This window comes from Octodon degus, unplaced genomic scaffold (assembly GCF_000260255.1).
Source record: "Octodon degus isolate 3935 unplaced genomic scaffold, OctDeg1.0 scaffold00037, whole genome shotgun sequence".
NCBI lineage: Eukaryota > Metazoa > Chordata > Mammalia > Rodentia > Octodontidae > Octodon > Octodon degus.
In genome coordinates, this window is record NW_004524613.1 from 14,923,321 (window position 1) to 14,936,988 (window position 13,668).

At 48.2% G+C, this 13,668-nt stretch overlaps 1 protein-coding gene across 1 annotated transcript in view; it reads left to right on the forward strand.

Moving 5' to 3' along the window:
* Positions 1-13,668, forward strand: part of Mybl2 (MYB proto-oncogene like 2) — a 36,230-nt gene that overhangs the window by 5,371 nt on the left and 17,191 nt on the right. The window contains exons 3-6 of the mRNA XM_004630921.2: positions 4,132-4,203; positions 5,032-5,124; positions 7,267-7,487; positions 13,494-13,656. Of these exons, the coding sequence (XP_004630978.1) occupies positions 4,132-4,203; positions 5,032-5,124; positions 7,267-7,487; positions 13,494-13,656 (549 nt within the window). The remainder of the gene's footprint in view (positions 1-4,131; positions 4,204-5,031; positions 5,125-7,266; positions 7,488-13,493; positions 13,657-13,668) is intronic.

The window sequence follows — 13,668 nt, forward strand, 5'->3', positions numbered from 1 at the left end:
GGCCTTGAGCTCACTTTGTAACCTACGCTGGTCTCAAACTCACAAACATCCTCCAGCTTTATCCTCCCCTGAGTGCTGGGTTTCACATGCATGCACCACTACCCTCCGGGTTTAATTGTTGTATGTATTTTCATTTTGCTTGGGAAGATTCTTAGATATGGTCCTGGAGTGGGAAATCCTCCTCCTCTCAGTTCTCTTCCTCCTTTTTTGGTGTTACACATTGAACCTGGATCTCACATATGCTAGCCACATTCTCTATCTACCAGCAAGCTACGCCTCCAGCCAGACTTTTTCTGTAATTGGTTGTTCATTTGAAACTCCTATTGGTGCTATATATGTTTAGTCCACCTCTATATCCTTGATGTGTTTAAGTTTTAATCTGTTATTTTTTTGTTTAAAACTTGCTGTTTGAGCTGGTTGTAGTGGCGTATGCTTGTAGCTCTAGCTACTTGGGAGGCTGAGGCAGGAGGAGCACTTGAAACTGAGGATTCAAGACCAATTTAGGTGAGAGAGCAAGATCTTAGAAAAAAAAAAAAATAGGGGGATGGGGAGATACTCAGTAGAATAAGTGCTTGCATGGCAAGTGCAAGGTCCTGAGTTTGATTTCTATATCGCCCCCCCCCCCCAAAAAAAAGAAGGAAAAAAGAGAGTAAAGGAAATATTTGAGCTGGGCATGGTGACACATGCCTGTAATCCTAGCACTCTTGGAGGTTGTGGCAGGAAGATCATTGCAAGTTTTAGACCAGCCTGGGCTACAAGTGAGCTCAAGGCCAGCCTGAACTATATAGCGAGACCCTGTCTCAAAAAGACAAAAATAAAATAAAACAAACCCAAAAACTTGTTGTATGACCTGTAAATCACTCCTCAACCATTCAAGATGTTAAGATAGGTATTAAGCAAACATTTTTACTCATGCCACTGGGAACCAGGGACTGTATTCTGTCTGTTTTTATGGGCTTAGAAGAATAAACAGGCCTGGGCTCCTACTCCAGTGCTGCTCTCCCCCCCAGGTTGGAGAGAAGGCCAGGTCTAGGTCTGAGGAGCCTGCCCTAATCATCCCCAGCCTTGGCCGAGACCCCATGGGGCAGGGGTGGTGTCTGCTCTCCAGTGTGTGTCTGCTGTCTTGCTCGAAGGCTCCTAGCAGATAGGCAGGTGACACTTGCTGATTGTCTGCTGGACCAGGGAGGTTGGGGAAAGTTTCTTGGAGAAATGGCTTTTCAGCTCAGGATGAGGATTTGGGAATTCGTCGAGGGAGGTCAACCTGCAAATCTCTGGGTGAGTCAGTGAGACGTGGGAGTATAGTGTGGCTGGAGGGAAGGGGGCGGAGAGGAAGAACAGGTAACATGGACAGAAAGATGGATGAGAACCGCTTCCAGGAAGGAGAGCCTTGAGTGTCCAACTTTCTTAGCACGTTGCACCTGCCTTCTTTCCTTTCTTCATGGGTGCCAGGGTCTAGCCCATGGCCTTTGAACTCAGCTACATCCTTAGCTCTTTTTTTTTTTTTTTTTTTTTTGTACCAGGAATGGAATCTCAGGACCTTGTGTTTAGCAGGCAGGTGCAGTGTCGCTAAGCTATATCCCTGGCACGTGCCCCCCCTCCCCCTTTTGTTTTTCTTTTTGAGTCAGGGTTTCACTGTGCAATTCAGGCTGGGCTTGAACTCACATTGTAGCTGGCCTTGAACCTCAGGCAATTCTTGTGCCTCAACCTTGGGATTACAGGCATGCTACCACATCCAGCTGTCACAGCCTGGTGGAGTGCTGGACTTACAGACTTACCTCACATACCCAGCTCTTATTATTTTTATAATTTTTATTATCGGGGCCGGGAAGATGGCTCAGTAGAATAAGCACTTCCCTGGAAAGCGTAAGGGCCTGAGTTCAATCCCTGGTTCTGCAAAAAAAATAAATAAAAATAAAATTTCTGTTATCATATTTGAGGACGATGCTGTCTCCATCAGGTGTTCCTGTCAGTCTTATTTTGTCCAGGTCACCTGCTTTTCACTTTTCCTTTCCTGGGCCCTTTTCTCCGCCGACTGCACGCACTCCCGTACTCCCTTTTCTCCACGTACAGCCCCTCTGACTCATCCAGAGACTTGCAGGTTGACTTTCCTGGATGCTGACTTTCGGATTCCCCATCCTGAGCTTTCGGATTCACCAGATCCTTCTGCTTTCTTTTCCTCATCTCTCTCCTCTATGTAATCTGAACTTTTCAAGGAATGTTCTCCCAGGAGAAAGCAGGGATCCCTAACGTGCCCCAAGAGGCTTTTGTAGAATTCGAGATGGTGGCCCTCTGTGGCCGGGTGCTGGGCTTGGGAGGGCCAGAATGGAACCTGGTTTCAGGGAAGCCCATGTGTGGTGTGAGGGCTGACGGGGGCTTTGAGGCGACTGAGAGACCAGTGCTTAGAGCGCAGAGAGCGCAGGCAAGAACACATTAAATGTACCTGCCTCAGTAGCATTAAGTGTGTGACCACTGTTGTGTCGTAAGCTTCCAGAACTTTCTCACCTCTGAGGACGATGCCGTCTCCATCAGGTGTGCGTTCCCTCATTGCTTCCTGCCACGCATGGTGGCCACCTTTGTGGTTTCTGTTTCCGTGCTATAACTACTTCATCTGAGTGAGTCTCTTCCTGTCAGTCTTTTATTTTGTCCGGGTCGCCTGCTTTTTGCTTTTCCTTTCCTGGGCCCTTTTCTCCACCTACAGCCGCTCTGACTCAGCCAGAGTGGATGCCGAATTTCGGATTCCCCATCCTGAGCTGAAAAGCCACTTTCTTTAGGAAGTGTTCCCTACCTAGCCTCGCAGGCACAGTGGGTGTGCATTTGTCCTGTGCCCAGCTCTCTTCACTTGGCAAACTTTTCAGTGTCACCCATCTTGGTAAAGACTAATATTTCGTTGTGTGCATAATACCATAGTATGGTATATACCTACGTACTATGCAGTATGTTAAATTTCAAAAAAAAAACAAACCAAAAAAAAAACAATTTGAACAATTCTTTAGGTAAAATCAATCAGAAATGTTTAAAATGCAGTTCAGCGCATCTCCACAGCTGTTCATATATACAGTCAGTCCCGGAGATACCAAGATCATGTTATAGAACATCCCCTCACTCCAAGTGTTCTTCCCTAACCGCTGGCCTCACACAACAACTCACACCTTTTTGTCCCAGTTCCTTAATTTATGTTTTCTACGACATCAGTCCATGGTATTAAAAGTGTATTTTTTCTTCTTCTTTTTGAGGCTGGGTCTTGCTGTGTAGTTTGCAGTCTAGGCTGGCCTTGATTTTTTTTTTTTTTTAAATTTTATTTATTTGTGTGTGTGTGTGTGTGTGTGTGTGTGTATGTATGGCCAGCTCAGCCCACCAGGGGGCGGGGCTGGCTGTCATGTGGTGCTGGAGGATTGAACCGCGGTCCCTGTGCTTTGCTAAGCTTGTTCTAAGTAGGTGCTTTAAACCACTGAGCCATCTCACCAGCCCCTGGCCTTGATTTTACTGTGTCCCAGCCTGGCCTGAGATTTACAGTCCCCTTGCCTAAGCCTCTCAAATGCAGGTATTATAGACATGCGCCCCACCACACCCAGCCTCGGTGCATACTTTCTTATGTGTGAACTATTTTGCTTATAGTGATACTGAGATTCCTATTATGCACATCCGTGGTTCGTTTTCAGGAGACTTGGTAGGTTATATTTTCTTCTAACTTCTCACACTGCTGCCAGTGAAGGGTACTTCTCGCAGGTACGTTGGGCCTTTTCTAACAGGCCAGATGTATCAGTGGCTTGATGTAGAGGCCTGAATCAGTCCTACCCATGGTCTAACCCCTGTGATCTCCCAAATCCTCCTCCTTCCTGGGTTTTGGCTGTACTCCATTTCTTTTCAGTATGTCCCTTATTCTCCCTCAGTAAGCAATCACTATGTCCCTAGGCGTGGAGTGGCTTCACTTCTGCCTATAGGAGGAGCATTTGATGAGCAGCTGCCTCTTTTCCCAGTGTAAGCCCTATGAATGCTGGGCACTTATGTTGCTGTCTGCTTCTGTGACTGTCACCTGGCACATAGTAGGTGCTTATAATTTGCAATATCATGGCTATCTGTGAGGCTTCCTGCACAGGTGAGCCGAGTCCTCTGTCTTTCTGGTATTGGCAGGACGAGCAGCTGAGGGCCTTGGTGAAGCAGTTCGGACAACAAGACTGGAAGTTCCTGGCCAGCCATTTTCCTGTGAGTATGGCCCCTCTGTGGCTCCCCCGGGGCAAGGGTCTGGGTCTGATACGGAACAGACTTTCTGTTGAGCAAGACAAGGGAATTCCTCACTAGCTCCCCTAGAACAAAATGACCTGTGTAGGACTTTTCTTCCCAAACTGGAATTTGAGGCACTCTGTCAGAAGTATCTTCACACAGTACGCTTGGTGGCCTCAGGCTCAGAGACACTTGTCTCTGGGTGTGATCAGTGAGGCATTTGCGTTTCTTCCCCGTGAGTCAGGAGGGAACAGGTACTCAGTTTCTTGACAGTGAGATTGAAACTAAGGGGAAAACTTGGAGCGGGCTTCATGGTGAGGCCCCTGCAGATCTGGTCAGCACATCTCAGCCTTTAGAATCCGCTGAGAATGGGTGGTCCCCATTGGCACCCCTCGCTCCTGGGACTGCAAATGTCTGGGAGAGAAAAGGAGTAAGGAGCTGCTGTCTGGTTCCCTGAATCACCAGATCCTTCTGCTTTCTTTTCCTCATCTCTCTGCTCCATATAATCTGAACTCTTCAAGGAATGTTCTCCCAGAAGAAAGCAGGGATTCCTAACGTGCCCCAAGAGGCTTTTGTAGAATTCAAGATGGTGGCCCTCTGTGGCTGGGTGGTAGGGGTGACTTTCCACTTGGGCCTTTGTAGCAGATGAACACATCCATATTCTGGTGTCAGGCGTTGTGGGTGCTTGGGAGAGGCCACAGCAACGGGAGCTGTGCTTGGCCCCAGGCCCCTGAGCCCAGTGCTCCACCAGAGCACAGTTTTGTAGTCCCAGAAAGTTTCAGATTCTTGTTCTTCCTGTTTTATTCCCAGAACCGCACAGACCAGCAGTGCCAGTACCGGTGGCTGAGGGTTTTGAATCCAGACCTTGTCAAAGGTCCATGGACCAAAGAGGAAGACCAGAAGGTAACTGCAGATGAGGCTGCTACGCACACAGCAGTGGAGTCAGGCCTGGAGAGTCTGCGCTTCTTGCGAGGGGGGAGTGGGGGGGGGCGGGCGTCCCGCTGGGGGCTAGGTGTGACAGCCTGATCCCCTCCCACATGGTTGTAGCCCTCAATCTGTTTCCAGGGTTTCCTGCTTCTTACCTACACACTGACGGATGTTCTTTCTCTCTGATCCTTAAGGAGCGCCTCCCACCTGGAGGCTAGCTCAGCTGCTCTCATCCTGTTTGTTCATTTTGTTTATTTTTTGTCTTTGAGACAGGGCTTCTCTACACAGTTCAGTCTGGCCTTGAACTCACTTGTAGCCTAGGCTGGGCTTAAACTGCTTTAGCCTTCCGAGTGCTGGGATTACAGGTGTGTGATACCATGTCTGGCCCTCTCATGCTATATTTATTTATTTATTTATTTATTTATTTATTTATTTATTTATTTATTTTGGTAGAACTGGGGATTGAACTCAGACCCTTGTGCTTGCCAGGCAAGTGCTTATTCTACTGAGCCATCTCCCTGGCCCTTATTTTTTTATTTTTTTTTATTTATTTATTTATTTATTTATTTATTTATTTATTTATTTATTTATTTATTTATTTTTGGTACTAGGGTTTGAACCTAGAGCTTGCTAGGCAGATGCTTAAGCTGCTGAGCCTTTTCCTTTTTCTTTTTAAAGGTGATGGTTCTGTTTCTAAAATCTCAGAGCTGAGAAGTCATGGAGGCCTTATTTCTTTTGATCTCCATAGTCCTGTTGAGCAGAAGAGGGATTAAAGTCCTATTGTTTTATTTTATTTTAATTTGTTTTGTTTTGTTTTTTCTTTTTTCTTTTTTTGATGGCTAGCACAGCCCACTTTGGGGCTGGGGTTGGTATGGCGTACGGTGCCAGGGATTGAGCTGTGGTCCCTGCGCTTTGCCTAAGCTTACCTAAGCTGGCGCTTGAGATCGCTGAGCTACGTCGCCGGCCCTGTTTTGTCTCTTGAGTCCAGGCCTCACTATAGAATTCAGTCTGGCCTTGAGCTCACTGTGTAGCCCAGGCTGGCCTGGAACTTGCAGTGATCCTCCTGTCTTGGCTTCTTGAGTGTGGGATTATAGGTGTTATTGCACCTGGCCATATAGTCCTATTATAGGTGGGGAAACCAAGGCTCAGAGAGGGGTGAAGATGCACCAGGCCAGGAAGTGGCAGCACCGTGACCACCCTGGACCAGTCTTGGGGCTTCTCTTGTCTCATGCTGTTCCCTAACATCAGCCTACGAGATGCCATTCTGTGGCATCCATATGTCTCTTCATGATGGTCATAGCTCCCCACAGAAGAGAGGCGGCAACAGGCAGATAATTTTAGAGCTGCTTTTAGAATCTTTTTTGGTGTTGATCAAACTGATATGTGGTTACTATAAAAGTTTAAGCCATGCAGAAATGAAGTTGAGTATTTTCACCCCAAAGTCCCTTTGCCAGAAGTATCCCCTTCCCAGTTTGCTGTGGCCCCAGTGCACATGAGAAAGTGGGTATCCAGAATCCAAACGGGGTCTGGCCTGGCTCAGGTGGTGGTGTTTGTGTTCTGAGCAGGGTGGCCTTGCTGAGGGGACAGTTGAAGAATAAAGTCCAGCCCTGGTCAGCTATGACTTGGGCTGTACCCTGATCATTTCTTTGCACAGAGGTGCTGGAGGGGCTGTGGCACTGCGCTGTGGCCAGAGCTGGAAGGTCTGTTCCCTACCCTTAGTCCCTGTGGCCCCTCTAAGGGAAGTGAGCAGTGGTGCCGTGGCTGTAGAGCCCTGTGGGCAGGTCCACCTCTGCCCTTCCTGTGTTGACGGGTTTGCACCTGAAAAGGGGAGAGAGAAGAATGCTAGCTCCTTCTCCTTTGTTTGCTCTCCAGTCTGGAGTCTCAGGTGCTCTTGGCCTTGGCTTATTCCAGGCAGTAAGTGACAAAGATTTGGTAAGATTTCCAGGCAGTCACCTGGCCTGCAGTCATCCTCTGAGCAGCATCCCCTATAACTGCTGTTATAGTGGATCCCACATTGCCTGAAGGGGCGGGACCACGACATCTCTCAGGGCCACAGTGGGGCCCCTGTGGATGTGAGGGAAAGCCTGTCCGGCTGGTTCATAGAGGCTCTTTTTTGAGGTCATTGAGCTGGTCAAGAAGTATGGCACGAAGCAGTGGACGCTAATTGCCAAGCACCTGAAGGGCCGCCTGGGGAAGCAGTGCCGTGAGCGCTGGCACAACCACCTCAATCCCGAGGTGAAGAAGTCGTGCTGGACTGAGGAGGAGGACCGGATCATTTGCGAGGCGCACAAAGTACTGGGCAACCGCTGGGCAGAGATCGCCAAGATGCTGCCTGGGAGGTGAGCCCCCTGCCTGGGCTGGGGCCTGGGGGGGTAAGGTGGCGGCGGTTGAGTGTCTTGGGAGTGCTGTGTTCCTCCAGGGCCCTCAGAGGCATGCACAGTCAGAAGGAGGGGCGCCTCCCCAGGAAGATACTGACCTTGAAAGGACAAAGGGAACCAAGGGACCCTCAGCCAGAAAGTCAGACTGTAACCATAAACTCACAAGGAAACAATGAGCCAGATCAGTCTTTTTTTTTTTTTTTTTTTTTTCCTGTATTTTAGGGAAGGATCCACAGGGTGTTCAGGGTCTCACTACTAGATCAGACTCGTAGTGATCCCCGTTTACAGCCTCCCATAAGCTGGGATTACAGGCATATGCTACCACGCCCAGTCTTAACTGAGGGCAGGGCTGGCACGGCAGGCCCTGGGATAGAACCCTGGCCTCTGTGCCTGTTTGCAGGTGCTTTAATCCGCTGAGCTATACATCCGTCTTCTGGCGCTGCTTTATCTTTTTTTTGGGGGGGGGCAGCTCAGCTCACACGGAGGGCGGGGCTGGCAAGGCGTGGGGGTCCCTGCACCTGCCTAAGCTTACCTAAGCAGGCGCTTTAGATCGCTGCGCTATCTTGCTGGCCCTGGCACTGCTTTATCTTAAGACAAACTCATATTTCTCTAGTTCTGGTATTTACCTCCCTATTTGTAAATTATACTAGTTTTGTTTTGGTCTGGGAATTGAACCCCGGGCCTTCACACTGAGTGACATCTCCTGCCTTTTTTAAGAGATGTAGTGTTACTGAGTTGCCAGGCTGGGGTCGAACTTACAATCCTCCTGCTTTAACCTCCCTGAGTGCTGGGGTTATAGACTTGTACCACTGTACCTGATTGATGTGCCTTGTTGTTTTGTTTTTTTTCTTTTTTTAGTTTTCAGGTACTGGAAAAGATTTTCTTAGGCTTCCTATACCCTCGACCTCCCCATTTCTCCAATATACTGCCCTAATTTTGATTAAGACAAAGTGTTTATGGTGGCCCTGGGATTATAGACGCGTGCCATGCCCAGTCTCAACCGCTTCCTGGGAGCGGGCATGGGGATTGAACCCCTGGCCCCTGCATCTGCCTAAGCAGGCGCTTTAATCTGCTGAGCTATCTGGCCAGCCTCTAAAAATGTAAAGAAGAGGATGAGCATACCCACTATCCCAGGGTGACAAGATTTTTCTTTTTTTCGAACTCTCTCCCTGGGCTTTTATTTTCTTCTTGCCTGACTTTTGTTTTTCCTGAAGTTGATCACTGCCTTCTTTTTTCATTCATATGGGTTTTAGTGTAACTTTGAGATTTTTGTCAGTGACCCCCATCATCTCCTCAAGGTAATCCATCATTGAGATTCTTCGAATGCTTAGACTGAATTAGGCAATATATTTGGCTGTTTTTCCTTCAGCAGACCAATGTGAGACATCTGTTCCCTTTCCCATTTACCAGTCACTTTTTTTTTTTTAAGGACAGTTGCCCTGTTACCTTGGCGCATTCATTCCCTTGCATCTGTGCAGTGTTCGATCCCTCTTGTTTTTTGGTTTACTTCTTTGTTTTGCTGAAGTATATCCTTCATTATTCTCCTGAGATCAATCAAAGGGAGGTCAGTTTTAGGTTATGGCATGTCCAATATTTATATTTGCTAGTTCTTTTTCCTCCTTCCTCTTTCCTTTTCTTCCTTTGTTTGTGGTATTGGTCTTGTGCATACCAGTGAAGCAGTCTACCACTCAGCTCATGCCCACAGCATTTATGTGTATAAGCATGTATGTAAGTGTAGGGTCTTGAGACAGGATCTGCATTGTGGTTTAGGCTGGCCGTGAACTGACAGGCTCATGTTAGCCTGGAACTTAGGACAGTTCTCCTGCCTCAGTCTCTCAGTCAGCTTCCCAAGTGCTGGAATTACAGTAGACCCTTGACTTGTGAACTCAGTGTGTTTGCAAAACCTGGTTGTAGCTCAAGTTGATTGTAAGGCAAGACTTTGTCCAATTAAATAATGGAAATACCCATAATGCTTTCTAAACCTCCCAGACCACCCCTTTCTAACCTTTTCATAATAAAGGGTTGGATAATGTGTGTAATGAACCGGAAACACCAATACTTTCCCTAGTGTATTCACCAAATAGTTACAAAATGTGCTTAGTTTACCAGAAACAACAGTTCCATGCTATACTCCCTCTCAGGTTGACATCTTTGACTCGCAGGAAGAGAGGATGAAATGGAAGGTTACTGTTTGGAAGGAGAGTCCCCTTCCATAAAAACCTCAGGAATCTGGCTCTCTGGTGTCCTTTCCCTCCTTGGCAGTCTGCAGCCCACTAGGACCTGCTTCTGGCTCATTAGGTCTCAACCTTTTCAAAACTAAAAACTTGTCTAAGGTGTCTAAGGTTGTCTGTCTGGTTTTTCTTTAACACTGTTCCTTTTATAATTGCTTTCTTTCCATCCCCTTCCTTCCTTAGCTTCTTTTCTAACTCTTGGGGGCCCACTTTGTTAGCAGTACTCATAGTGACTAAAGCACTGACCAAAATCATGTCCGCAAGCATATGCCTCTGAGCTCTCAGACTGACACTCAGGTGCACTGACCTGTGCTTTTCGGGTATCACAAGTGTTTGTTTACAACTGCGCAAGTAACTGGCCTTTGGGTTGTAACTCAGTGCTTTGGTCATAAGTTAAAGCTGACATTCCAGTCATAATTCAAGTTCATATGTGAGGCTGGTCATAATTCAAAGGTCCACTGTATAGACATATGCCGCCATGCCTAGTTTACCCTCAGACCTGTTTTATCTTTTTTTTTTCCCTAGAACCGGGGAGTGAACTCAGGTCCTTGTGCTTGCCAGGCAAGCATTTATTCTACTGAGCCATCTCCCCAGCCCCTAAAAGTTTAATCTTGAAACAGTGTCTTGCTCTGTTGCCCAGGCTGGTTTTAGCTCTCAATCCTCTTACTTTGGCCTCCTGAATAGTAGCTGGAGTTGTAGATGTATACCACTGTACCCAGCCCAGTCAGTCCTTTGGAAATTGTTTTGACTAAAAATGTTTTCCTGGGACCGGGGAGAGGGCTCAGTAGAATAAGCGCTTTCCTGGCAAGTGCAAGGGCCTGAGTTCAATCCCCGGTTCCACCAAAAAAAAAAAGAAAATCACAGTAAAAATGTTTTCCTTCTGTGGTTTCACTTCTGCTTCTTCCTCTGTTGTGTGTACCTTATTCTTGTGTTTCTAACAGTTTATTTTACTATAAAATATCTTCCTGTCCTACCTTGTCTATTTCCTGTTTCTTGTTTGTTGCTTGTTTGCTAGTTACATTTATACTGGCCTTCTCCTGTAAAGTTGGCCCCACACGTTCAGTCGCTGCAAGTGAAGGGCCTTTAGAAGCATCCGGCACACAGACTGCGCTTTTCTCTTGGTAGGTTTTGCTCAAGGCGACTGGGTACCCACTGGCTTTTGGGGAGAACGTTCCAAGAACTCATCAGTTTTCTCTGCAGTTGTTCCTTTCCCCAGAGGTGAATGATTCTTCAGACTTTACTGGGGATACCTGCTCCGGGTGGGAGCACTGGTAGAAAGCGGAGAAGTGGGCTTATTTCTCCCCGTCCAGTGGATGGATTTTCTCTGAATCCCAGTTTCAGCTCTGTGCGCCAGCCCCGACCTCGGCGGAGGTCAGGGGGGCCAGTCATTCCTCCTAGAGAGTAAACTTCCCCAGTCCTGTAATTGAGGTCAGGGCCAGAAATTTAACTTGGAAATGGTAGGTCTGTTTGCATCTTGTGCTTCATCCCCGCTCCTCTCTGCACCTCACTGGACCTGATTCCTCCAACTCTTTGTGGTTCTGTGAGGATCCACTTCGTTCTGTTCTTGTAAGAATCTCTCCCTGGGTCAGTTTGGTTTCCGTTCCAAGCCTCCCGGGGGGCTGTGCCCCCTGCCTGTGTTCCATCTTCTCTAAGCTTATAAAAATCTCTTATTTGCCACTTTTACCCTATTCTTTTTGTCCTTGGACATATTTTGCTTGTTTTGTATTGAGTCCTTGTGCTCTGAGTAACTAAAGATAACATTATAGTGTTATCAATCTACATTTTTAAAAAATATATTTGGTACTGGGTCTTACTACATAGCTAGACTCATAGTGAACCTCTTGTTTTTAACCTCCCCAACGCTGGGATTATAGGCGTGTACCACCACGTCCAGTCTTGGTGGCGGCTCAGTGTGCCAGGGTGCAGGGCTGGCAAGGCATGTGGTGCTGAGGATTTTTTTTTTTTTTTTTGCTGGGGATTAAACCTGGTCCCTGTGTTTGTCTAATCAGACACTTAGTCCACTGAGCTATCTCATCAGACTAGTTACCCCCCCCCCCCCCCTTTTTTTTTTTTTGTGGAACTGGGCATTACTCTCCTCTTGCTTTACTTTTTTTTCCCCCCTCTTTAAAAAAAAAATTGAGTCCTTTCTTTGTCCTGGGAGGGAGAAGAAGAAATACAGGGTGATGGTTTTCCTAAAGACTGGAACTTTATATTTTCAAAATTCAGAGCCCGAGTCTAATCATTTAGGGCCTCCTTGACACTTAGATCTCTTTTTCTGTGTGGCCTGACTGGCTTGCAGATACCACCAGGTTGTCCTTGGGCACTCAGTGGTCTTCAGCTGCTCTGCCTCCGCGTGGTCTTCAGACATTATGAACTCTGACAGCCCCCTCTGCCGCTGTCAGCCTGGACTGCTCTGCTGTCTTGGGCCTGCCCTGCAGCTCGCAGGCTGTCGTGTGCCAGTGCTCAGCGGGGTGTTACTTGAGACGTCTGTGCTTCCAAACCGTGCTTGGTCCCTTGGTTTGCACGGTGCCCAGGCCTTTCTTGTGAGTGGTGTGTACCTCAGTTACAAGTAGATGCAATACCTGTGTCCCTAACTAGACGAGACCTAATGGCAACTCCTTGTCTCATTTATCAGTACGGCGCCAGCGCCTAGAAAATGCCAGCCAGGGGGTGCTTGGTGATGCATGCAGGCACAAGCATGAGCCTCCCCTTAGCTCGGAGCACTCTGGACTCTGACCTTTGGGCCAGAAACCCTAGATGCAGAAATTCAGGCACAGAGACTTACTGAGAAGAGGCTTTCACTTATGAGAGAAGTGATGAACAAAGAGGAGGCCCAGGCAGGCTGGGATACAAGGCCAGGAGTTTGTGTGTAGGGGCAGTTGGACACCTAGGCTTCTTTGGTGGTCTTCTGAGGACCATTCTCCAGAGAGAACTCCGTAGATGCATTTAACAGCAACCCTCAGGGCAGCCGGGACTGGATGCCTGTACGCAGGGAGGATGTGGAAGAAATGCGAAGGGTACCCCACCCCACCCTCCTGCCCAGGCGGCACCGTGTCCTAAAGGCCTGGAGTGTAAGTGACCAGAGACACAGATCCTACAGCTAGACTGGTGCTTGGTGAGGCTGTTGCTGTCTGCTCTGGCTCCATTTCAAGGGGAAAACACTCTGGGCCTCAGAGAAGGAAGCCCGTAGTGTGGCACTTCCTCTCCTGCTGTGGTCCTCTGTGCGGCCTCATAGCTAGACTGTCCTGTGCTTCGTACTCCCGTCTGCCTCTCCAGCACCCTGCACTTAGTGTGCTCGTAAGCCGCACTGCCCTCCCTGCTCTAGGGCTCTGTGTGCTGTTGCACTGCTGATGGAGTATGAAATAGTTGATGTGCCAGGTAAGGGGGCTCCGAGGTGGACTCTGCCCTCTGGCTCTAAAAGTCTGGGAAGAGAACAGGACTTGTATTTCAAACCCTTAAGCCAGGGTTTCTTACAAATGCAAAGTAGGCAGGGTGCAGATGATAGTTCCAGATAGTTTTGTTTCTGTAATTTTTGCCAAAGCCTGAAGAATACAGTTACTTGTGTCACAGAGAGCTACAGAAGTTCTCAGTAAGTCACGGGGCTAGAAAGGGTGAGCCTTCGTCTCCAAGAATAAAGACGCCTTAGGGTTCGTCAGGTTGGACCCCGTGTGCGGATGCGGGAGCTCGGTGCACGCGCTGACAGCTGGGCTTCAGAGGTCCTGGTTTTCTGCTGTAGGACGGACAATGCGGTGAAGAACCACTGGAACTCCACCATCAAAAGGAAGGTGGACACGGGAGGCTTCCTGAGCGAATCCAAAGACTGCAAGCCCCCTGTGTACTTGCTGCTGGAGCTGGAGGACCAGGATGGCCAGCAGAGCGCCCAGCCTGCGGAAGGCCAGGTGAGGTGGCTT